This window comes from Medicago sativa, chromosome 8 (assembly GCF_051527215.1).
Source record: "Medicago sativa cultivar Bolivia chromosome 8, Bolivia_mono, whole genome shotgun sequence".
NCBI lineage: Eukaryota > Viridiplantae > Streptophyta > Magnoliopsida > Fabales > Fabaceae > Medicago > Medicago sativa.
This window is the reverse complement of record NC_140756.1, coordinates 7,584,462-7,609,988: the sequence shown is the minus strand read 5'-3', so window position 1 is coordinate 7,609,988 and position 25,527 is coordinate 7,584,462. Positions and strand designations below refer to the sequence as shown.

Here is a 25,527-nt window from a genome sequence, read left to right as displayed (position 1 = left end):
GTCATCATAAAAAGGTGACGTGACACGCCACATCAGCACTGGCGTGTGCCGCATTCGACCAGGGGGTTTTCGACGGAATCTTCAAATTACGAGACCGAATTTTAACAAAATTTATTACAAGTGGGGAAAACCGAAACTCGCCCAAATTACAAGTGGGGGTAAACATATATTAACCCTATAATAAAAGGTGAACACTATGTTATTCGTTAGTTTAGTTGAATATCATCATTCAATGATATACTCCATCCGTCTCGGAATATCCGACTCATTTACTAAAAAAGCGTCCCAAAATAACTGAGTCATTTCAATTTTCAATACAACTTTCATCATTCCCAATCCAATATAACTCTAATTAATACTACTTTCATCATTCCCAATTCAATATATTCCATTTTCCCCTTTATTTATACATTTTTCTTAATTTGTGTGAAAAACCAAACCGGCTCGGATATTCGGGGACGGAGGGAGTACTATATTTTTATAATTTATTTTAAAATAAATATAAACATTGATTTTTTTTTTTTGAATAAGTAAATTTAAGGTGAGGGGATGATGCTCCAATTCAAGATAGAGAAGGCTTTCAAGCTTAAAAAACACTTGCAATATATTTATATTTACCTCCATTCATAGGCACTAACATGACTTATCTTTTTACCTCCTCTAAAAAGTTTTTTTTTTGTTATAGAGAAAACTCTAACATTTTATAATGGAAAGTATTCTAACTCCATTATCTATAATACTTAATAGATAGATACCCTCTTGTGGATCCCACTTCTTTTAAAATGAAATATTGAAATTAGTTAAAATTTATCTTAATTAACAAAATTAGTTAAAATTTACTTATAAAGAAAGATAGTAAAATATTTGTAAATATCCTAATTTTTTTTTTTGAGGGACACTATTTATGGTAACTTAAATACTAATCACACGCAAAACTCGTTTCAGATATTCTAATAAAATGGAGTATCAATTCTCTCTCATATACTATTCGTAACAACTCTTAGCTTTCAAGTTAATCTAGCTACCACAAGTTGCAAAGTCCATCATCACTCTTTTCTTAGATTACTCTATAAATTGTACTTCAACCTTTGTTGTTTTTTATAAGGTTGTTTTTTGTTTCTAATTTATTTCCTGTTTTGGAACAAACAAGGATGAACAAAACAGTTAGCACTGTCTGTTTGGTCTTACTTCACATTTACCTCAGCATTGTGCTGACAATTTCAGCACCTGAAACTGCCATTGTAACACAGGTTCCTGGTTTCAATGGAACAATACCTTCCAAGCATTATGCTGGGTATGTAGCTTTAAAAATTCCAATTTTTTGTAATTTTTATTCATATTTTCTTATACTAGTAATAAATTTTGGGTTATTTTTAATTCTTTCTTTTTTGACTTATTTGAAGAAATGTATTATGTTGTGTTTAATTAATTGACCCTTGAATGAAGGTATGTGACTGTGGATGAAAGTCATGGAAGGAATTTGTATTACTATTTTGTTGAGTCAGAAGGTAAGCCTTCTGTGGATCCAGTGGTTCTTTGGCTTAATGGTGGACCTGGGTGTTCTAGCTTTGATGGATTCATATATGAGCATGGTAATTTTTCTCATTTGATTGTGTTGTTCTTTTTAATACATGTAGTAGATGCCTGTGCCCATCAACCATTTGGTTAAGAGTTCGAGCCCTCACCAGTGCATATGGAAAAAATATGTTGGAAGTGGTTAACCCCTTAAATGGTTTTCAGTTACCTCGACGGATTAGTACCCGCAGTTACATTGAGGGATAACTTGATTTAAGTAAATATAATATGCACTAAACAAGAAAATAATGATCATACTGTTCGGACATTTTATCAAACACATAATATGCTTCATTTTTAAATTTAGTTACTTGAAGATTATGTTTAAGCCAACAAAGGTTGACTCAGTTGGTAAGAATTGACTCACCCGCAAGGTCATGGGTTTAACTCATGTTGCCAGCGCAATCACCTCTTTGATGGGTGATTTATAAGTACCTATGTTAACGCTCATTGAGCCTTGAGACCCTGGAGCCGAACTCACGTACACTTTTTTTCTATCCAAAAAGAAAAAAATATAATGTTTAAACTAACCTTGATTAACAGTGAACATGCTGTTCTAGGCTTTTATTTTTTATTTTGAATTAAGAGACATTTGATGTTTTTTCTAAGGATTTACTATATTAAGCTTTATGATAGTCTATCATATATTCCTTTCATTTTGGAACATTATTAAATCACAGAATGTTTGGCTGAAATGAAATTTTTAGTCCTTTTCTTATTCCCCTAAAAGCCTCTTTCAAAACATATTATTCGGACGAACACGAGGAATTGCAACCGTGAAATGGTTTTCAATTAGGCAGACAAAACTCTTTTTGTTGATTACTAGCTACCAAGTACACTTGTTAATCACACTTTTCTGTGTAGATTTCCTGGTTATCTTAATAAAACATCAGCAGGAAGTAGTTATGGTTCAGTGGTTTTAATATTTGCTGACTTGAGTTTTCCTTAATTCTTCTGCCATTACAAATTGTTATTCAATTTATAAATCATGTCACAATTGATGATTTTTTCAGGTCCTTTCAATTTTGAAGCAGCAAAGACAAAGGGAAGCCTGCCAACTCTGCACCTCAATCCATATAGCTGGACCAAGGTATGAATTTTTTAAAACTCGGTTGAATTTTGAAAGGGAAGGATGATTTCTTCTCATAGTTTGGTTTTAGGTAGAGACTCTATAGGGTTGTTTGTATTGACTTATTTGAGTTTATGTATAATAAGCAATTGTGTCACTGTTTGAGAGAGCTTTTGAAAAGAATGAGCTCTTCATGATAGCTTGTGAATGCAGCTTGTAACTTATATGTAAACTGTTTGACTTTATCTTATGTTATAGAGATAACTTATATGTAAGCCCTTACATGATAGACGTTTATGCTATAATCGCTTAGTTAAGCTGTTTATCCAAACAAGACCTGTGTAATTCAACAACTACTAGTTATTTTTTCTTGTTATCAAATGGTATATGATTCTGAATTTGCATTATAGGTTTCCAGTATTATATATTTGGACTCTCCTGCTGGTGTTGGGTTTTCATACTCTAAGAATGAAACTGATTACATAACCGGAGACATAAAGACTGCGTCTGATACACATGCCTTTCTCCTTAAGGTAGTTAAGGAAACAACTAGTAGATTTTGATGTATTATTGGAATCAACAAATCTGTATTCTCATCAATTTTCTTACATATCTTTCTTTTGATAAAACCAGTGGTTTGAACTATATCCCGAGTTCCTTTCCAACCCTTTCTTCATTGCTGGAGAGTCATATGCAGGAGTTTATGTGCCTACTCTGGCCTATGAAGTAATGAAAGGTAGAAAGTTGTGTCCATAAAAATGTGTTGTATTAATGCGTTAGAATCACTACTAAGATCCACTTTCTTGATCTTCTACAGGGATTGATGCTGATGTGAAGCCGAAACTGAATTTTAAGGTCTTTGTCTTTAAGTGATCAATTTATGTTTTGGATTTCATGGCTACAGCTGACATCTGAAACTCCTTGTGTGCAGGGTTACATAGTTGGAAATGGTGTTACAGATGAACAAATTGACGGCAATGCTCTTGTTCCATTTGTACACGGGATGGGTCTTATCTCAGATGAATTGTTTGAGGTGAAAATAAATCCTTTTAAGAGCAAGTTTGGAACTATATCTATTGTTTGAAACCTTGCTATATATTGTCTTGTAAGTATGTTTCTTTAAGTCATGTTGCATTCTGTTGCAGGAGGTTAACCGCGAGTGTGATGGGAATTTCTATAATTCACTCAGTGATAATTGTACAAACAAGCTTGCAAAAATTGATGAGGTGATTTAATTATACTACAGCACTGAGGTTATAAGAAATAAGTGAATTTGGCACTCATTGATGATTCTTACTATTTTAGGACATTGATGGGTTGAACGTATATAACATTCTAGAACCATGCTATCACGGCACAGAGGCAGATAAGATTATCACATCCTATATTAGGTTGCCGTCTAGTTTCCGTGAGTTAGGTGAGACTGAGAAACCTCATCCTGTGAGGAAAAGAATGTTCGGTCGCGCTTGGCCCCTTAGAGCACCTGTGAGAGATGGCAACGTACCAACATGGCCACAACTTATCAATAGCAACAATGTTCCATGCACAGTATGTTTCTTTACTACTATCTAAGTGTCTATATTTACCATTTAATATCTACTTATTAGCTACTAATTGATTTAATTGCTTGATTATTATTGCATACTTGTATAAACCATAGAAGTGCTAAATCTTTATTGCCAAAAACAAGTAACATGATCTAACAATATATTTAGGATGGCTCTGTTGCAACTGCATGGTTGAACAATGAAGAAGTCAGGAAAGCAATTCACACTGCAGAGGTGAGGTTTCTTGTAAGATACCTCTATACTTTGACTGTCAAAGCACTAAATTATGATCTCTGATGAAACAGAAAAGTGTGGTTAGTAGCTGGGATTTATGCACAGACAAAATTTCCTTCGATCATGATGCTGGAAGCATGATAAAATACCACAAGAACCTAACTTCCAGAGGATATCGAGCTCTTATATTCAGGTGAATTTCCAGCATTACAGTATTTTTACATTTATGATAGACATAACCACTCCATTGCTATACGTTTAGATGCAGTTCATTGTTCCAATTGATTGTATGAAATATGAGATATAAAAGTTGCATGTTCAATCTTTTATTTTTTGTGGTATTTTAGAAAGTGGGATTTACTACTTTTTCCATTTGCATCAATGCAACTGTCTCTGATCTTTCTTGTGATTACTGAAAAAGCAAATACAGAACATACATAACTAATTAACTACTGGAGAAATTAAAAGTTTCATGTTTCTTGCAGTGGTGATCATGACATGTGTGTTCCATTTACGGGGAGTCAAGCATGGACGAGATCAATTGGGTACAAGATTGTTGATGAATGGAGGCCATGGTTATCCAATGGTCAAGTTGTTGGGTACTTATTCCTTCTTATTTTACCTTACTTAATGAATTTTCAAATATTTTGGTCTCTTATATGAAAGGACTTTGTATGACTTAATGGAATTGTTTCAGAAATAGTTTATAGATGTAAATTAAAATGATCTTCTTGCATGATCTACTTCATGCACTATGAAACATATTATCTTCTGGTATGAGATCTATGAATATTTGTATTCTTTTGTGGCATTGGTCCACCTTAGCACTCGGAGTTGAGCCGTCAAGATTGCAATCTGCTGTCAAAATATGCCTCATAAACTCTTGAGTGTGTTATTTTTACACAAAATGGGATGCTAGAATTCAAAAACAATTTGGATGGTTACCATTCAAATACATGGTTAATTACATTTAGTAAATAACTAATGAATATGATAAGGTGTTGCAACTCATTAATCCACAGAACAAAATTAACTATGATTTTGTATGTTATTACTATGATTTTCAGGTGTATATTTGAACACAAATTGTGATTAATAGATATCATATATTTAAAAAACCTGAAAATCATGTATAAAACATACTTTGGATGGTTATAATAGATTTCATGTATATTTGAACATGTAAATATTATGGTTAATTACATTCAGTGGATAATTAATGAGTTTTGACACTATGCTAATCAGCCATGCACTAAACGTAATTAACCACATATCTAGACGGCGTTAACCATCCAAATTATTGTCGTCACATTTGTGGGTCCAAATATCATTTCTGTAAACATTTTTCACAATGTATATTTAGTATAAAATACCAATCTTGATTTGAAATTGAGTTAATTAGTTTTATTTGCTGCAGGTATACTCAAGGATATGACCACAATCTTACTTTTCTGACCATAAAGGTATGTATTGTGTGCGTGTGTGTGTGTGGATTAGGGCATTTGAGAGCATAAGAATTAAAAGGAGCTAAGGAGGCAGAGAAAATATATAAGACTTTGAATTAGGACCATGGTTTAATTATAAAAGATTAGCATTAGCTCTTATTTATGCTAATTTCAGACTTTTTTTTATACTAATACTGGTTTCTTATTAATGAATCCTAATTAAATTGGAAAACAAATCATGAAAAAATGAATATGAAAACCAAAGATGGTACTATTTAAGAATTCCAAGGAGTTGGTTTAATGGTGAAAAAACAAGTCTTAGATTCGGATGTACCTGGTTCAAGCCCTGACAATATTTATTTGATTGCATTGGTACAGGGAGCTGGACATACTGTTCCAGAATACAAACCACAAGAGGCATTGGATTTTTATAAACGTTTTCTGGCTGGATTACCAATATGAGAGACAGTGATACTGCTATTGATATTCCACGAACTATATAGATGATTTGTGGGTATATGTATATGTTGACATTATATTATTATATTTGTATACTATGTTTACCTCTCTAATTTATTGCTAGATTTACATATTTCCAAATTTTCATGTTTGAAGTGAGGCTATGGCAATTAGATTAATATACTTTTCATACATTGGCATCTGGATTGCCAGTTGTAGAATAATCACGCAGTTGCACGTTGTATGCAATCTCAGTCATCGATTTGAGATTGGATGGTTCAGAATATACAATAGCAAAATCATCTTAAATCAATCTCGATCGCGAATTTGAGATTGGACAACGGTTGAGATGTAAAGCTGCATGGCACAGCAAATGACCAAATGCAAATCCGTCTACGGTATTTAACCAAAACAAAAATTTAGACCAGTGCAAAAATAAACTTAAATTTGATTAGCATTAGATTTTGAATAGTTACAGTTGTTGGTTCTATCATTAGGCATTACATTTTGAATAGTTAACAACCATGTACTGTTTTAGATGGTTTGTCGCATGATTATCCAAGATTGAAGTTACATTTTAGATGTTATAATGTTTGTTAAGTGTTGCACAAATTTCTAATTGATTATATTTTTTAGGATATTATTTGATTTTATCACATATGTGGCGTTTTGAAATTGGATTTTTGATTAAAAAAAAATCCATGATGGTTAGAACTATTTGTTAAGAGTCAGAGTTTAACATATACATATAACTACAAATCGTTCAGGGATAATTCAAGTACTAATATTGGCTGGATCAATCATTGGCCAAAGTTTACTTACTTTTCGGGCAGACTCCAAATTATCATGGCTCTCTTGTCCGAGGAAAGGAGAGTTAAAGACAAAAATAAGAAAAGAGAGTGAGAGATTACATATTACCAAAGGCAAGCAGAGTTAGAGAACACAAATTCTATGAAAAAATTAACTTGATATGTTAACACTCCTCTTCCCATGATTCCATCTTCTTGATCCAGAACTAGGCATCTTAGGATACAAAATATTATGATCAATTTTTGCAAGGCCACGCCTATTCTTAAGCTTTGGATCTTTGTTTCTTTGCAAAACCCTTATCTGAATCTCCTTAAGTTCTTCTTTGAACTCAGCAAATCTGTTCAGAACAATTTCATTGTCTATCCAACCATGTGATGGTTGACATCTCAACAAGTACACTTCATCATAACTGTTTTTTGATAGCAAATCTACCAATGTCAAACCAAGACTCATCTCAAACCTATCAGGAAACATCTTCATGAAGAATTTATCAGGATCCTTGAGGAACTCACCAAACTCAACTGTTCCTTCTAGTGGAATGAACTTTCTACATAGTGTAGGACAATTAGGAGGGTGATTACCATTTTGTGCATGTTTTTGGTGGTTTATAACTGCATGACGCGCCGACGAAATCCATATGAGAGTTGTTAGTGTTTCTACGAGATCTGCGAGTGTTGTCATTTGATACCACCATGTCTCATTGTGGTTGTCGCCATGGCCTATAGATCGAATCTCTGACCACCATGCTTGAAGTTCAACATCAGCTATGATCGCTTCGTTGTCTTTGTAGAAGATTGAGCAGAAGTCCTTGACCCATGATTTGATGGCAGCCCATATCTCAAGTCCATCAATGGCATATGGATAGTCCAACATGAGAAGTTGAATTCCAGTTGAGTTGTTCTCATCTTGGTCTTCTAAAGCCATGCCCCTGCAAAATCATTTCGCGGCTATCAATATCTTGTGATACATGCTAGTCGTATCTTGTTTTGATACTAAATTGAACCCAATCGATACAAATCTTTAGTTTGTATCTATTTGGACATGAATTCCTTCATGAATCATGATTCATTATCTTGAATATCGATTACTATATGAATCCCAATTCATTCAGCCCCTCTGTAGGTAGCCCTTTTCGAGCCATCAGTAACCAATTGATAAGTATATAAGCACTAGGAGAACCCTGCATTGAAAGTTAGTTATCAAAAACGAAAAACCAAACCACAAATACACCACCGAGCGACCCATACTACTCGATGTACGACTTGGGCACCCCGTAATACGCAAGTCCCTATCAGAAACTTGTCATTTCTACCATAAAAGTACATAAACCATGAAATAGTAAACAAGAACAACCATATCTTTGTAACAAAAATCGAGAAATATGCCATGAAAATTTAAATATTGTAAATAACTAGCTAAATAGTTCTATTGTACCTTTTGATTAGATCAGCAGGAAGTCCTTGTTCAGTAAATTTCCACTCTTTATAGAGATCACAGGTTATTTGCATACATGTTTCACCAGGAAATAACATTCTCTCAAGAATTCCTCCAGAGTTAATAAGGATAAGTCTAGTCAAGGCATTTATATGCATGGTATCTTTGAAATGAGGACTCAATATTCGATGGATTGGATGCATTTCACTTAGCCTTCTTTTGGTAGCAAGGATAAATGGTTCAACAACTGCATGTGTGTATAACCTGAAAAACTTTTCATTGCAGAATAATTAGATGGCATAAATAACACTGTAATTCAATAATTAAACCACAGAAAAGGGGAAAGAATCTCTTGGATTTCGTAAAGAGTTTAACTCACCAATGGCTTACTAGTATATGGTAAAAAGTATCATTAGCTAAAACATGAGCTTTAGCAAGCTGCCAAAGTGCTGCTTGTGTCCCTTGCTTCGATGGAAGAAAAACTCTTTGGATTTCAAGAGCTAGAGATGATCCTGGCAAGCTGAGTTCTATTGCCAGTGGCTTAAGCATGCCATCACTTCTTAAGAATAGAAGTGTCCTTGATGCATAAGCAGATACCCCATTTGCATTTATTCTGTTCAAATATGGCATGAGATAGTCATGGTGGTCCAACATGAATATTCTTCCTTGTTCCAAAGCCTAAACACAATTTTGTGGCGAAAGAGAGAGAATTAAAATAAGATTTTCATCCTAGGATGGAGTACATTACAGGAAGGACACATTAACTACTCACAAGTACTAATTACATGCATATTAATGTTTTGGCTGAATTACACTTTTGACCCCTCAAGTTTTTTTAGGGGTTCACTTCACTTTATCTGTTTTTTTTTCGTTCCATTTTGGTCTCTTAAGTTACAAACGTTAGACATTTACATCATTTAATTTCTAATAAAATCTAAAATAAAAATTGATTGGAGTCGTGAAATTCAAGTGTTCTGGACAGTTGTTACTTACTTGAGGAAGCATCCATCCTTCAAGCATCTGTTCTATGATTGATTGTTTGATTGAACTCTGTACTCCAAATTTGTTTCGAGGTGGAAATGTCTGAAAGTTATGTATAGAAACCAATGATGATTAGGCCAAAATTGTGAGTTTAAATAACTGAGAAAACTTAAGACAAATTACACAAATTTATTGTTGTATATTATACACGATAACAAAATATTTCTAGAGCATAGTTCATGAGTGTATGAAGTACCATCAAGCACTGGATTCGGACAGGATGCGTTCCTGCTAGCATTTGTCTTCCAAACTCCATGTCATCATTCCAAGCCCATTCCTTTTCTGAAATGCATAAGACATCTCAGAAAATGTCATAAAACTATTTTGCATTAATTAATAGGTCAGACAGAACACAAATTCTTCATCGTTTAAGTTAAGAACTACTTTTCCCATCAAAGGCTTATTGACATAAAATTACAATCAGTGTAAAGTTTTTTTACACATACAGTCATTCAAAGTCGTCGAATCATTAAAAACATTTGACTTTAATCATAATTACTTTGAAAGTCACACATATGATTTGTTCACTGTCTAAATTCGTTAAGTATATCAAAATTAATCTTTGTGAAGCGAATTCTTTTACCGTGTATGATTCGAGGGATAGGAACGTGCCAATGGTTTTCCTTGATTGACTGAGTTATTTCCTTTAAGTACTCATTTGGTACCAATTTCTTTAAGTTGTTTCTGATCAATCCTTCTATTGTTTGGTTTCTATTGGCAGAGAGCATGTCAAGTATCTCTTCAAATGATTGAAAGCTTCTAGAACTTTGTAGAGGTGATGATTCTGTCTTTGAAGATAGTAAATGTACAATGGCTTGGATAGAATTTGATTTGATCTCCTTCAATATGTTAGGGCTAAATATCTCATCTGAAGGAACATATATATCAAAATTCGTTGCTTGTGGCCTGCTTTCAGTTGATGGACCTAAAGTGTTCCATGGAGATACATGAAACAAAGAATGAAACTTAATTTCAATATTACTATTAAGCCTAGTCTATATCTATATATTTAAATAAACATTTGTGAATGAAAGCATGTTAATATGCTGCAATTCCAATGTAGTTTTAATAGCAATATTCAACATCAAGGTAATACAGGTCTCTGCAGTTACGACTGCAGATGTTTTATGTAATATCGAGAATCATAATAATCTGAAAATATTGTTCCAATGGTTCATGCCAATTGGGATTGTTACCTTAAACTAAAATTGAGAGGAAAATAAATAAAGTACCTATTGCACTATGTTTTCGACCTGTTCTAACTCGACGTGGATATGGATATAACCTTGAACCACCCAAGATAGGTCTAAAATGCTCCGAACCTTTGTCGGGATCGCCAAGGTCATTGTAGTAGTCATAGTCATAGATTCTATCCCATTCCTTTCTTTCTCCCGTTCCATTACCTCTCAATTTATCAAGCTCTTCTTTTCTTAGTTCCACTAATGCTCTAGGTGTTTGACTTGGAAGATAGCACTGTCACGATGAAGTCTATTTTGTAATTTCATGTAATGTAACAGCAAAAATTAATCAACATATCAAGCAATGTACATTGTCATATATAATGGAACTTACTCTATTCGAGAAGAATAGTCTATCAAATTTGGTTTTCTTGATTGGATAAATCCAAGAATTGCAATCAAAGTGAATGATTCTATTGGTACAAGTCTCAATAGATGCAGACAGAAGAAAGAATTTCCTGTTTTGTTTGTTTTGAATTACAAAAGCTCTTGGAGTTCCAAAATGTGAGTCAACCTGTAGTTTAATTTTATATGTCTTAACCTTTGTTTGTGCATCATCAACATCGTCATCACGTTGAGGCTTCTTGCTCCCACATTCCTTAAAATATGCTCTCTCACTCAACCACCCTTTACCAGTATCTGTTCAACGCAATACAAAGTTGAAAACAAAGTAAGTTGTTTAATCTTGTTCAAAGAAATCATAAGTAAAATCATATATTATATGTTTAATTGTATGTTTGGTCCCTTAAGTTTATTTTAGGTTTCAAGTTGGTCCCCTATCTTTAAAAAGTTTCAAGTTGATCCCTTATGTCATTGATGTAAAACTTTGAGTTAACTCCGCCTAAAACGTCCATGTGGCACCCTCAAAGTTATCCATGTGTGCGTCGTTTGCCACGTCTTAAATGTAAGGGACCAACTTGAAACTTAAAATAAACTTAAGGGCCCAACCATGCAATTTAGTATTATATCAACGAATCATTATTTTTGTCATAAAAATTGTAGCAGTCGGGACGATTTGGTGTCTCAAATTACGAAATGATAAATCAGCCCTTTAAATTGAAGGTCGTCAATCATTCAGACTCTGTCATCTAACATGATAGAAATGCTGAGTTGACACATTGTTTAGAGCAGCTCATTTGGATTATGCTTATAGAAATTGGTTTAGAACTTTAGTTGATTTCTATTCTGTGATTCAGATTTTTCTGAATTAATTGAATTGTTGACAGAGGACTACATTGATGGACATTCTTCAATTTCATGGACTAATATGTCATTTTATAAATTTTGGGACCAAATCCAAGTCTTACAATTTGGATAAAAAATGATTTGAATTTGTGAGCTAAAGAAAAAATTTACAATTGAAAAGGATAAACTAAATTAAATTTTTCAATAAAAAGAACATTGACAGTGTTAGTGTGTAAAATGTACTTACTAGGATCAACTTCTGTGCCACTATAAATCTGAACAGAAATGAATTTTCCAGGTATTGATTTCTTTTGATTCAAAGTGATCACAAACTTTCCTTTGAGTGTTAATTTTTGGACAGCTTGGCAAACAGGATTGAAGTTACTCACAATTTTGCTTTTGGTTGAAGAGTATTGCCACTTTGAGATACAAGAAGAAGGCCTTTTTGAGGCTTCCATTCATGAATACTTCTCTTAGTGATAGTGTTTGTTTGTATATAAATCATCATGATTGATTTTTGCAGTTATTATTAGTTGTCTTTGAAGTTTTAATACTTGCCTTGTATTACACGTTTTGGAATCGGATACTTTGCTTGCCTTGGCCTTTTGTTCTAGCAAGGAAAATGATATGAATCCATATTAGGATAAAGAGCCAAAGCCATCTCTTTCATGTTCTTAATTTATGTTAATTGACGTGTTGTTCAGCATTTTCAAAGATCGTTTTTATTAAAGTTTTTTGTTAATTGTTCCCTAACCACTCACTTGGAAGGAATTAATTAATTCATAATTTTTTTCATATTAAGCAAAGCATCAAGTCCAAGCTTCAATGATCTTAAGTTCATTTAAAGGCATTTTGATCTTCTTTCTTAAGACAAATAGCATGAATTAAAAAAGGACAAAAAACATATTCATAAAAGAAGGTACAAATATCATACATGCAATAAAAAGAAGTACAAGTAATTTATTCAAAAAAAGAAAAAAAGAAGTACAAGTAATAAAAGACAAATGTAAAAAGACTTTGCTTTTAGACACTATATACTACTACCAAGTTCAAACTTACACAGCATCTTGAACTCAACACTGGCTTCCTGTGTTAAATAATCTAAACCAATAAACCTTAAACATTTATTATCACACTTGACAGAATCAAACCACTGTTGGATGGTTCAAATGCAAATTTTCCAGAACCAAAACTTAAGAAATATTATTATTATAACTTTAATTAAAGTACTAATAAATTGTTCCATGCTTTCAAGCAAGGAAAAGAGTGCTTCTGTGCTGGCTGGAAAGAAAAAAATCATTTGACGTGTTAGAATGAAGTGGTTTGTTAGAGCCCGGTCAAAGTTTAAAGTACCATTTCATTAGAGGGTTTTATGAACATATGCAGACAAGTTGCTAACATTATTCAACTCTAAAAGAAATGGTTGAGGCATTGATCACTTGAAGTTGTGCAATAATTTAAACTATATTAGTGGCAATTGTATCAACAGAGTGAAATTCTACTGCCATAATTAAGTGCTACATAAGAGTCCAACAAGTGCTCATTAGATAATAAAGTTATAACTAGCAAAATAACATAGACACATAATTAGATAAAGCAGTCATAAGCAAAATAGTGAAAACATAAGTGAGCAGTGGCAATATAGACTTAGTCATAAGGGAAGGCAGAACTGAGGAACTCCTCATCCTCAAGGTCAATCTGAAGATTCTTGGACTCCATTAGAAAATCAACTTCTTCATTCTTGAATTTCATCACAAAACCCAATGTGATTAGTTCAGCCAGTTCAGGAACTTGTTCATGATTCTCACGCAAAACACCCTCGGATATTGCTTCAGAAAAATTTGTAGCATACTTCAATGAATCACCAGGAACTCCATCCATCTTCTGGATGATAAACTTGCAGCTTTGACTTTCCCAACGTACCCTTTTGTTTGATTTCTTGGTAATGATGTCCCCTGATGATAATGATAAACTGTAGCTTACATTGATTGGTTCTGTTGTCTCATGGAAACTCAAGTTAATAAGACTTTGAACAGATTCTTGTCTCTTTTTTGGTTCCATTTTCAGGCTGGAACATGCAAGAAAGCCAAGAATAAGCTTAACCAACCCCTTTAAGTTGAAAATATTATTTGGATCAACATACTTCAGTTTACCACCATCATTCACTACAGATGATTCTTCTTTGCATAGTGATTCAGAGATGTTTCTGGCACCAATGTTTCTGTAAATGTCATATAGTTTACACTTGGACAACGGTGTCATGTTATACTGAGGATACCATACAAAAACTTTCTCCCTCTCAAAAAGCTTCTTCATATGAAGGTTATCAGGAATAAAGGCATTTTCCTTATCTACTAGAAATATTTCATTATTTCCTGATGTTGTAGGTAGTTTTTTCAAACTCTCAGCAAGTTTTTCTCCTCATTTGTGCTCAAATGTTTTGAGATAGACATCCAGAACCTGCAGCACTCATCATATGATAATTGTTCCATTGATTGCCCCCAATCATTCCAAAGGTCAACATAATCTTCCAGCGAAGGCTTGTTCTTGATTTCCATCGCAAAGTAGAAAAAAAGAAGAATACCGCTGTTATCATAGATATCTTCAAGAACGTAAAATTTTGAACCAAAAAGTTTAGCAGGGTCATGTACAATGCATTTTTGAGAATCAACCCACATACCACCTTTCACTCCATCAAGAATCCAAATCTTTCTTGCAGCTTTCTCTTCAGGTTTCCAGTTGTGTTCACATAAGTACTTATATATTTTCACAATGGTATCATGATCAGAGAGAGACTCAAGATGACTGGCAAGCAAAGTGCACCCTTTTTCAACTTCACTAATGACCCCTATTGCATTGAGTTCTTTACAGAAAGATGCAATTTTAGGTCCATAAAAATTCTCATCAATAAAAGGTCCGTCAGTTGGATTCAAGAAAGAACTCCACTTGGAATCAAACAACAAACACTTCTCTGGAGGCCTATAACCAGCATGTGTCTTCAACCAATTTTCGGACAATCTTTTTCTGAAATCATCTTCAATTATAAGGTTGTTATCTTGCATTAGAAGTTGGACGCATTCCAGCAAAGAAAACACACTTCCAGGACTAATGGTGCAGGGATTTGAAGGAAAATTCAGACATTCGGGCACAAATCTCACTCCGTCTTTCAATTCAGTAACAACACCGATGCTCTTCAGCTCTGCCTTGTACTCGTGTATTCCCAAATCACAACATTCGTCATTGTAACCAATGAAAGGGAGACGCGTAATAGAAGATATCAATTCCCACTCCGAACCATATAAAATGCAGTTTCTTGGGCACCTAAGACCACCAACACTAGTATGCAACCACTTCATTTTATGTATGATGGTTGAGAACTCAGAAGGAAAACTATATTCAGTTCCCTCTAGCAGCCTACAACAAGAGAGAAATGAGATAACATGTTGTTGGTTAATTGAAGTTTCTGATGCCTTTCGTTCAAATAGATTGGCAAATTGAGTGATGGCATCCTTAAAATCAACCAACACCCCTGTCCGCTTCAATTCATTTTTGTAACTGAAAATCTTCTCCCCATAAAATTTATGATCAATAACAGGAAGACCATTGAATACCTCCAGAATGCAGCCCCAGACCGGGTCATACAAGAAACATTCACCTGGTGTTTTGAAACCAATGTTTGTCTTCAAGCAGCTTGTTCCCTTTAGAGAATTTAAGAGTTTAATAGGGGCATTTGAGTGTCTGATGCATTCCATTATCAAAAGAACAGCTTCAGCTGTCAAAGAGGCCAAATTTGAGGGTGGTTTTAAATGCTCAATGACAACTTGGTAATTTCCATTCAAGTCAACTATCATTCCCAGCAACTTGAGCTCCTCTTTGTAATTATATATTTCCTCACCAAAATAAGCATGATCAATGAAAGGAATATCACTAATTTGTGATGATACAACTTGCCATCCGGAATCATTCAATACCGATCCCACAGGAGACCTAAGACCAAAAGATGTCTTTAGCCAATTTCCCTTTCTTATGCTGTCGACAAAATTGTCCAAAGGAAGAAGACTTTTCTTGAGATATTGGATGAAGTTAAGCATCAAAAGAACATCACTCCTGCTTAGTGAGAAAGAAGCTGCACGAGACATAAGTTCTCTTCCAATGAATCCACATGCTTCCTCACAATTGAACATCACTCCAATTGTTTTCAACTCCTCTTTGTATTCATTTATTCTATCCCCATAGAAGCTCTCATCAATCAGGGGAATGTCAACAAGTACTAAACCACTTTGCAAAAGTTTTCCCAATGATAAGCCAATTAAGAATGACTTTGAAGGAGGCATGTATCTATTACCATTAACTTTAAGCCACTTGCCTCCTTTTAAGCATTCCATGAACTTCTCTGGTAAGTGAACTCCCCTTTTCTTCAGATCCCGAATCCACTCCAAAAGTAGAAATGCATTGTCTTTGGTAAGTGGTGTATCCGCAGCTGAAAATCTATCATTTGGAGGAGATATATAAGGTATGTCAGAAGCTTTAACATGAGTTTTGAGGAATTCAATAAGCTTCCCAGAATCCATATGTTGGCCTGCATAAGAAGAATCATTTAGGTATGCCTTTCCTAGCTCAACATAATTTTCATTTCTCCATGGATTAGAACCAATCAAGTCTGCCCATTTGCTCACATTTGCAGGCAGAAGAACCCCATTTCTGCTTTTAGTTATACGTCCAAATTTGTCCACAAGTGGCATAGAACTACATAAAGCATTAACCTCCTGACATGACAAATAACCCTTTGACAAAGAGTGGTATAAGAAATGAGCATAAGCAATGGCAAGCTTGCAGTTATCATTAATAGAGCTGCAGAGGACATTTGCAAAATTGTAGACATCCAGAGCACGGACATTAACTTCTTTTGCTAGCCATCCCAACAGATTATGCTTATTGGGGGATTGGGAGATGGCTTGTTGTGTGCTTTCTGGCATAAAAAAAAATCGGTTTGTCGCACATGCAAATACATTGTTCCAGTTGATCAGCCAAGAACAAGGACAAGTCTTACTTGAGTCTGCTAGTACTAATCGCCGTGCACCTGCACCTTGCTGTCTGCATTCATGAAGACTAGAAAAAGACAGAATCCCATCAGAAGCTACATACTTAATCAATGGAATATTAATGATGTTGGATTTGGAAATCATTGAAGACCAGTGTCTTGCAACAAACAGCAAAAGCTCAAGATAGACATTTTCTGATACTCCATCTACGAGATTAGAACTCTGGATGCCCTTTGCATACCAATCAAAATTCACATGTTTCACCCCTAAAAATTTGAGTATTGCATCATACTCACTTTTATCAAATGAAGAACTCAAGATTTTCATCCCATCATGAGAAGATAAGTCAAGCAAGTATACTCCTTCCTTGCGGGCCTTTGTCAAAATATTCCAAAATTTAGGTAGTAACCTGTTAACTTCACGAGGTTTATAGAAGTGCTTCTGGTTTGCGAATGTCTCGATAGGTATAATTTTTTCTTCATCCAGCTTTGCTTTGATTTTCTGCCTCACGCGATTGAAGATCTCAAAAGGAGAACTATGAATTGGAAGGAACTTGAACATGTAAGGCAAGCTGGATAGTGGAGCTTCATCTGAACCAGTTACAAGTGTTTTGAATGCATCTATAAAAGCTGATGGAACATATTCAAGAATCCCTTGATTCCACTTATCATCAAAGAGAATTGTCTCCCTTGACGAGGCAAGAACAAAATCTGCTTGAATTATGAATGGAAAATTAGTTACCATCTCTGTAGGAAGAAATGCATAAACCCCTGGTAAGCTCTTATCCTTGTCTAGCCTCTCCTGTTGTGGGAAGGCCAATGTCACAACACACTCTTCCACACCCCTTCTCCTTTCCACCACATTTTCCAACTTGACAGGAAACTTTTGCTTCCACATGTAGTAACTGCACTCCTTTTTATCCCTACTACTTTCCCCCGTAGATAGATGAATTGTGTAAGACTGGGCATTAATGTTTTTCCTTGTCACAAAGTTAATCTCACTTGAAATAGATACAGAAGTTGCAGTGTTCTGTTTGGAGTCCTTATTACCTTCTCTTACAGAAAGGTGTCTAATTTTCGAAAGAAACAACAAAACTTCCGGGTGAATGCTAGCTAGTTGTTGTTTAACAGGTTTGACCTTGTCTGATTTGAGAGGCAACACAATAGTTGTAGTTGGAAGGGAATCTTTACCAGCACCATATATCTGCTTTATGTCAAGAAGGGTTGGCTTCTCGTCAACCCATTCAGGAACTACATACCCAATTCTGCAATGTGGACAAGGCCTCTCATTGAACCTTATATGATATCCATTGCTAAAAATATAAGGCTGAGCAGTAACAAGAAACACACTCTTGAAACCAATTCCTGTAATTCAAAACATAGAAGAGATTATGTCAGAGATTTCCATTATCTTCTTCAATTTGGCTACTATAATGGATATCCATAGTCAAGCATTATTTCATAAATTGTGCACAAGGAGTACAACTAAAGAAACACATTTCAATTCTGAAAATGTCCTCTTTACAAAAATGATAATTTGAAATTGAATCCATTCAAACAAATTAAATGCATATTCTTACAATTCAGATATTAAAATACAAATACCAATGGAAAAATTCAACTAATTTTCATTGAAAGTAGCCATATTAGCACAACAGCACATTTCCTTCTCAAGTCATAAGCACACAACATTCTTAAGAAACATTTAAATAAGAATGTGATGTACCTTTCTCTCCTATGTAACCACTGCTCCTATTGTCTTTCTTTGTTGATCGTCCAACACTGCAAATAGACTCGATGTTTTTTGGAGAGAAACCCTTTTCATTATTGAAAATTAGCAACGTGGCTGGAGCACCAGTACCAGTAATGTCATCAGAAGTTATGACAAACTCTAGAGTTGGATTCTCTCCATCAATATAATGGTTGTCTTCAGCATTCTGTTCAAGTTGACAAGAAAATTATGGTCATGAATATAAACAACTATGATTTGACAACAAGATTGCATCGTTCAAGGTCGAGATAATGATAGTTATAATAATAAAATGGAGTCATCTCAATCATGCACTGTATACACTCAAAAGAGTAATAATAAAGGAAGAATAAGCATAGTCTTAATATGTGTAACTCATCCTACACCAAAAATGAAATAAAATTTTGTTTTCAATACTTATATTCATGACCTTTCCTTATATTCAACTTCATCAGGTCATTCTTTATTCATAAAAAGATTAAATTTATCCTTCACTACTGTTTTGACCTAGGTTGACGATGTGAGTGACCATTGCAGGCAATAACTAACAAGAAAGCACAACCATGAAACCCTTTCAAGACTAACTTAAAAACCAAGGACCTTGGCATTCATCTTTGATGAAAAATTATACAGCGATTAAAAAATTACATTTATTATGCATTATTATAAGGGTTAAATATGTTTTTGATCCCTATAAATATGTCAACTTTTCGTTTTAGTCCCTCTAAAATTTTCCTTCAACTTTTAGTCCCTATAAAATTTTCAATCTTTACTTTTGGTCCCTCTTTTAAAGTAAACTCATAGGTAGAATTCATACTTTTTAATAAAATTTTCCAGGAAAATTCAAAATATTACAAGAATCACTCAAAACAAATTTTAGAATTTTTTAACAAAACATGAATTTAATATGAATTTTTATAGTTTTTACGGTTAAAAATTCATATTTAATTTGTGATTTGTTAAAAAATTTAATTTTTCTAGTAAATTTTTTTAGAATGGTTTACACATTTCTGTACAATTTCATTAAAAAAATGCATAAATTAAGTTAGAAATAGGGGTCAAAAGTAGTGATTGAAAATTTTATAGAGACTAAAAGTTGAAGAAAAATTTTAGAGGGACTAAAACGAAAAGTTACATATTTATAGGGATCAAAAACATATTTAACCCTTATTATAAAATAAAAATAAAAAAATACAAAAAAAAACTGAACAGAAACAGATGAAAAGGTAAAGAATGTGTACTTGAATGAGTTCCATGAGAAAATGAACATCTTTGGCGTAAAGCTCGGCGGAAAGATTTTTGACTGCATGATGGAGATCGTCAGTCAATGGATTAGGTTTCCCGCCAATGGAAAACTTTTCTCTTCGTATCTCTTCAATGTGTTCTTTCGGTGTACCCATTGATCTTCTTCTGTAATGAACAAACACAAACACATTACACAAACTGAAATGTACGATGAAGAGAAATAAAAAAAAAACAAAACAACAAGTGTTGTTGGTTACCTGAAGAAACAACAATACAACTTCTAGGATTGGTGTTATCTGAGTTTTTTTGTCCTCAGGGGATTTTTTGTTGGCTGTTTCTCTTGTTTGTTAGTGTTGTTTGTAAAGGAACGTTTGGAAATTTTCAGCTTTTTTTGGGACTATCTTTACTTCTTGTAAGATGGCTAAGCTTCTACGAGAAGCCACAAAATGTACTTCCTTGATGAGTATCGGTAAGAGTGCTAGTACTAAATCAATAAAAATATTACACGATAAAAAGTTGTTGGGAGATTGGTCACTTTATTCATTGAATAGGAAATTAGTCATCATTTTAGTCTACGAGTGCGGATAAATCATAAAATAGTCTTTGAGTGTAGACTTTCTTAGTCAATTTAGTCCATGATTGCATATTTCGTTAGTCAATTTAGTTCATGAATGTAGACTACTGTTAATCACTTTAGTCCTTGAAATTGACTAACGAGTATACATTCAATAACTGTTTTGCAATTTTTGCATTCGGGAACTAAAGTGAATACTCATTTTTCATTTAGGGACTAAAATGACTAATTCCCCAAAGTTGTTTTAGACCATCCCCAATGGGGTTATTGAAAGTCTATTGAAGGCTATTGAACCATTGGAGAATTGCTTGTTGAGAGTGACATGGAGGAGTTGGGTGATGACTTGATTCAACAAGTTGAATTCTGCCAAGGGGAGACACACGGCGCTCGTTTATTGTGTGAAAAATGGCGCGTGTAATACACGCGCCGACGGGCGCGTCGGCGAGCAAGGGGAACGGAGAGAGAAAGGCTTTTGGTTGGATAAGGACAGTGGCGCGTTTGTATTGGCCGGTGGATTTTAATTATATTCATTTTTTGCCCTCAATTATTTCGATGGAAATAATTTTATTTTTATTTTTTACCAAAATTCGTGATTTTTTTTTCTCTATAAATAGAGACTTGGATCATTTGATTTGGACACGGAAAAAAAATCAAGTTTTTCACTCTCTTAATCTTATTATTAGCCTTTCTTTTGAAGTTTTAGTCTTTGATTAGTGAAATGGATCCCAATAACAATCAATTTAACACCCAAAATTCTTCGATTACCCATTTAACTACCAAAATCCCAACAATTATCAACACACAAATCAATTTCCCAACCAACATCCTCAAAACCCAAATCAATTTCGAAACCAACATCCTCAAAATCCAAATCAATTTCTCAACCAAAATCCTCAAAACATGCCTAACTTTGGTTTTGCCTCAAATTTCAATCACTCATCCTCTGTTCCAAACAACTTTCATCCATATAGATCTATGATGGGATATCCATCTCAAACACCCCCATTTAATGGTTATATGCCGATGGTGAATGAAAATTTTCGCAGTCTTGGTGAATATCCCGAATTTTCATCACAAATAAATCGTGGTGGAATGACAAGATCTAATGAAGTCACTCCGGAGGATACAACTCCTAAGAGCAAGAAAAACCAGCAACCATCATGGAACACCGAACAAAATTTGGTGTTAATTAGTGGGTGGATAAAATATGGAACATCCGGTGTTGTCGGGAGAAACCGGACAAGTGAAGCATATTGGGGTAAAATTGCTGAGTATTGTAATGACCATTGCTCATTCGATTCTCCACGCGATGTCATTGCATGCCGAAACCGTTTTAATTATATGAGCAAATTAATAAATAAATGGGTTGGTGCTTATGATACCGCTAAGCGTCGGCAAGCAAGCGGTTGGTCGGAAGGCGATGTGTTGGCAAAAGCCCAGGAAATATATGCAGGTGGGAAGAATGTTCAATTTACTTTAATGGAAGAATGGCGCGCTCTCCGTGATCAACCTCGTTATGGAAGTCAAGTGGGAGGCGACAAGTGAGAGGAAATGTTGGCTCGGGAAGTAGTGGATCTAAGAGATCTAACGAGGACTCTGTAGGATCTAGTGCTCGTCCAATGGGTAGGGAGGCAGCTAAAAAAAAAGCAAAAAAGAAAAACAAGGACGCCGGCTTGGAGGAGGTGGAAAAGGAGTGGGTTCAATTCAAAGAAATGAAGGTGCAAGAGATGGAACACTTTAAAGAGTACACCGAAAAAATGGAAAAGTACACTGCGGTGCAACAAGAGAAAAACAAATTGAAGAAAATAGACATGTACATAATGTTAAGTTCCCAAGAGCATCTCGATGACAAGAAAAAAGCTCTGTTGGAAAACTTGGAGCGTGAGCTGTTCGGAAATTAATTTCACTAATATTTGTTTGTATTCGGTCAAAATTGTCGGTGTTGTCTAGTCCCCAATGTTTACTTTAAATAATTGTCAGTGTTGTCTAGTCCTCAATGTTGCTTTAAATAATTGTCGGTGTTGTCTAGTCCTCAATGTTGCTTTAATAATTATGCATAATATTTGTCCCGTGACTTTTTTCACAAACTTTAATTTCACAGCCCATGGTATTCCTCACTAGTTTTTTCACGGCCCATGGTATTGCTTTACTATGCATACAAAACTTTAATTATGCATACTATTTTGTCGGTGTTACATCCATGGTATTGCTTTAATTATGCATACTTTTTTCACAGCCCATGGTATTGCTTTACTATGCATACAACACTTTAATAATTCACTCCCCGTGCTTCAACTATTTGCTTATATATAGGGACTTGAATAGCATTCATATATACTTCCAAACCTATTTGCCACTTGAATATTGTTTAAACTATTTCCTTTCTCAAATTGAATTCATATCTACTTCCAATATCTACTTCCAAACACTATCAATGGATCCTTTTGGTTTTGATATGAAAGCCTACTTCCAAAAACGTGATGCGAAGACACTTATATCGTCAACCGATTTATTCGGCGTCGAAAAAAACTAGAGGAAGGTAGTGGATCGGGTAGTGGATCTCGTAAAAAAAAAAAAATTTAAATAGAGATCATGCAACAGCTAACCAAAGACTCATTGACGACTACTTTGCCAATGAGCCTACATATGACGATGCAATGTTTCGTCGTCGGTTCCGGATGCAAAAACACGTTTTCCTTCGAATCGTTGGAGACCTTTCAAGTAGTGATAACTACTTCACCCGACGAGTTGATGCCACCAACAAAGAAGGTATATCACCATTAGCAAAATGTACCACAACAATGCGAATGTTAGCATATGGTGTGGCGACGATGCGGTCGATGAATACATCAAAATAGGAAGTAGTACAACATTGGAGTGCTTGCTTAGATTCGCAAAGGAATCATACGATCGTATGAGCAAGTATACTTGAGAGCACCAACCGAAGATGACCTGCAAAGAATACTACATGTTAGTGAAATGCGGGGGTTCCGGGGGATGATCGGGAGTATTGACTGCATGCCTTTGGGAGTGGAAAAATTGTCCTAAAGCATGGGAAGGTCAATTTACCGGGGGATAAGGGAACCACCATTTTTATTCTTGAAGCGGTTGCATCTCATGATCTATGGATCTGGCATGCCTTTTTTGGATGTCCGGGAACGTTGAACGATATAAACGTTCTAGACCGGTCACCGGTGTTTGATGATGTGGAACAGGGAAAGACTCCAAGGGTGAATTTCTTCGTGAATCAACGTCCCTATAATATGACATACTATCTAGCTGATGGTATCTACCCTTCTTATCCAACTTTCGTCAAATCAATTAGACTTCCTCAAAGTGAACCCGATAAGTTATTTGCAAAACATCAAGAGGGATGTCGGAAGGACATCGAACGTGCTTTTGGAGTGCTTCAAGCTCGATTTAAAATCATCCGTGAACCGGCTCGCTTGTGGGACATAGCCGATTTGGGTATCATCATGAGGTCATGCATCATATTACACAATATGATTGTTGAGGATGAACGAGATACATATGCTCAACGTTGGAGCGATTTTGAGCAATGCGAGGGAAGTGGATCTAGTACACCGCAACCATACTCAACCGAGGTGTTACCCACTTTTGCAAATCATGTGCGTGCTAGATCCGAGTTACGTGATCCAAATGTTCACCACGAATTGCGAGCGGATCTAGTGAAGCACATATGGACAAAGTTTGGAATGTTTCGTAATTGAAGTCCATTTGTATCGTACTAAATAAATTACGTGTGTGTTGTGTGCTTGTTTGTTGTCTTGCATTTTAAGCTAATCGTGTGCCGCGTGCTTAGTTTGTTGTATTGCATTTTAAGTTAAGAAAATAAAAATAAATTATTTAAAAAAATATTGTTTTTTTAAAAAAATTATTTGTATTATTTTAATTTAATTATAATCGATAATTATAATTTTATGCAATTATAAAAACAAAAATTAAATAAGAATAAGAAATAAAAAGTGGTGGGGTAGGGTGTTGAATGAAAACTATTGGAGTGATAAAAATTGAATGGGTGTTGAATTAAGAGAGAGAAAATGATGTGGAGTGTTGGGAATTGAAAAAGTGGGTGTTGAAGGTTATTGAATATTTTTTGCCATTGGACATGGTCTTAGGAGGTGTTTGTTTTAAGTTTAAAAATGAGATTTTTAGAAATACATGGCTAGGGAATCTGCTTGATACATATGTTTGTTATAAGACCAAGTGCAATGGGGTTATTGAATCACTCATTCAACATGTTTAACCATTGGAGTGGGGGGTGTTGAAAGTGAGTTGGAGGAAAGAGATGATGAAGATATTCAACATGTTGAAAGTCCGGCCCGATCTGCCACGTGGCGCGACGCGATTGCTTGATCCGAGCGCGTGCGGCTCACTCTCCGACGGGGAGAGTGAGGGACGAGATCCGCGAGAGAGAGAAAGAGAAATGGATAAATGTTGTGACACTTGGCATGTTACGATTGGTTGCTTGAATTTTTATCTTCTTAATAATTTGGACTCAATTATTTCATTGCAAATTAATTATTTTTTTTATTTTTTTTTACCAAAATTCATGATTTTTTTCCCTCTATAAATAGAGACTTGGATCATTTGATTTGGACACGAAAAAAAAAACCAAGTTTTTCACTCTTAATATTATTATTAGCTTTTCTTTTGAAGTTTTAGTCATTGATTAGTGAAATGGATCCCAATAACAACCAATTCAACACCCAAAAATCTTCGATTACCCATTTAGCTACCAAAATCCCAACAATTATCAAAACCCAAATCAATTTCCCAACCAACATCCTCAAAACCCAAATCAATTTCCCAACCAACATGCTTAGTTTGTTGTATTGCATTTTAAGTTAAGAAAATAA

General features: G+C 34.7%; 2 protein-coding genes and 3 pseudogenes across 3 annotated transcripts; 3 read left to right on the top strand and 2 right to left on the bottom strand.

Moving 5' to 3' along the window:
- The first annotated feature begins 1,102 nt into the window (after positions 1-1,102).
- On the top strand, positions 1,103-6,462 carry LOC146896597 (serine carboxypeptidase-like 20). The gene is made up of 14 exons (XM_085738504.1): positions 1,103-1,294; positions 1,447-1,592; positions 2,589-2,665; positions 3,055-3,177; positions 3,278-3,380; positions 3,462-3,499; positions 3,576-3,677; positions 3,790-3,870; positions 3,950-4,192; positions 4,360-4,425; positions 4,497-4,618; positions 4,911-5,024; positions 5,843-5,888; positions 6,249-6,462. The coding sequence occupies exons 1-14, from the start codon at positions 1,152-1,154 to the stop codon at positions 6,330-6,332; spliced, it is 1,488 nt and encodes a 495-aa protein (XP_085594630.1). The 5' UTR covers positions 1,103-1,151; the 3' UTR covers positions 6,333-6,462.
- A 534-nt stretch (positions 6,463-6,996) lies between these two features.
- On the bottom strand, positions 6,997-12,535 carry LOC146896596 (linoleate 9S-lipoxygenase-like). Its single transcript, XM_085738503.1, has 9 exons — positions 12,285-12,535; positions 11,187-11,491; positions 10,847-11,087; positions 10,198-10,539; positions 9,811-9,896; positions 9,567-9,656; positions 8,953-9,251; positions 8,574-8,837; positions 6,997-8,067 (listed from the first exon to the last, which is right to left on the bottom strand). Exons 1-9 carry the CDS (start codon positions 12,493-12,495, stop codon positions 7,290-7,292), a joined length of 2,616 nt encoding a protein of 871 aa, XP_085594629.1. The 5' UTR covers positions 12,496-12,535; the 3' UTR covers positions 6,997-7,289.
- A 941-nt stretch (positions 12,536-13,476) lies between these two features.
- LOC146896595 (uncharacterized) lies at positions 13,477-20,469 on the bottom strand (annotated as a pseudogene). The gene is made up of 4 exons (XR_015023852.1): positions 20,331-20,469; positions 20,070-20,238; positions 18,805-19,015; positions 13,477-18,443 (listed from the first exon to the last, which is right to left on the bottom strand). The product of XR_015023852.1 is annotated as an uncharacterized LOC146896595 (transcript).
- An 896-nt stretch (positions 20,470-21,365) lies between these two features.
- LOC146896594 (uncharacterized) lies at positions 21,366-22,548 on the top strand (annotated as a pseudogene).
- Positions 22,549-23,081: 533 nt separating this feature from the next.
- On the top strand, positions 23,082-24,378 carry LOC146896593 (uncharacterized; annotated as a pseudogene).
- Positions 24,379-25,527: the final 1,149 nt, after the last annotated feature.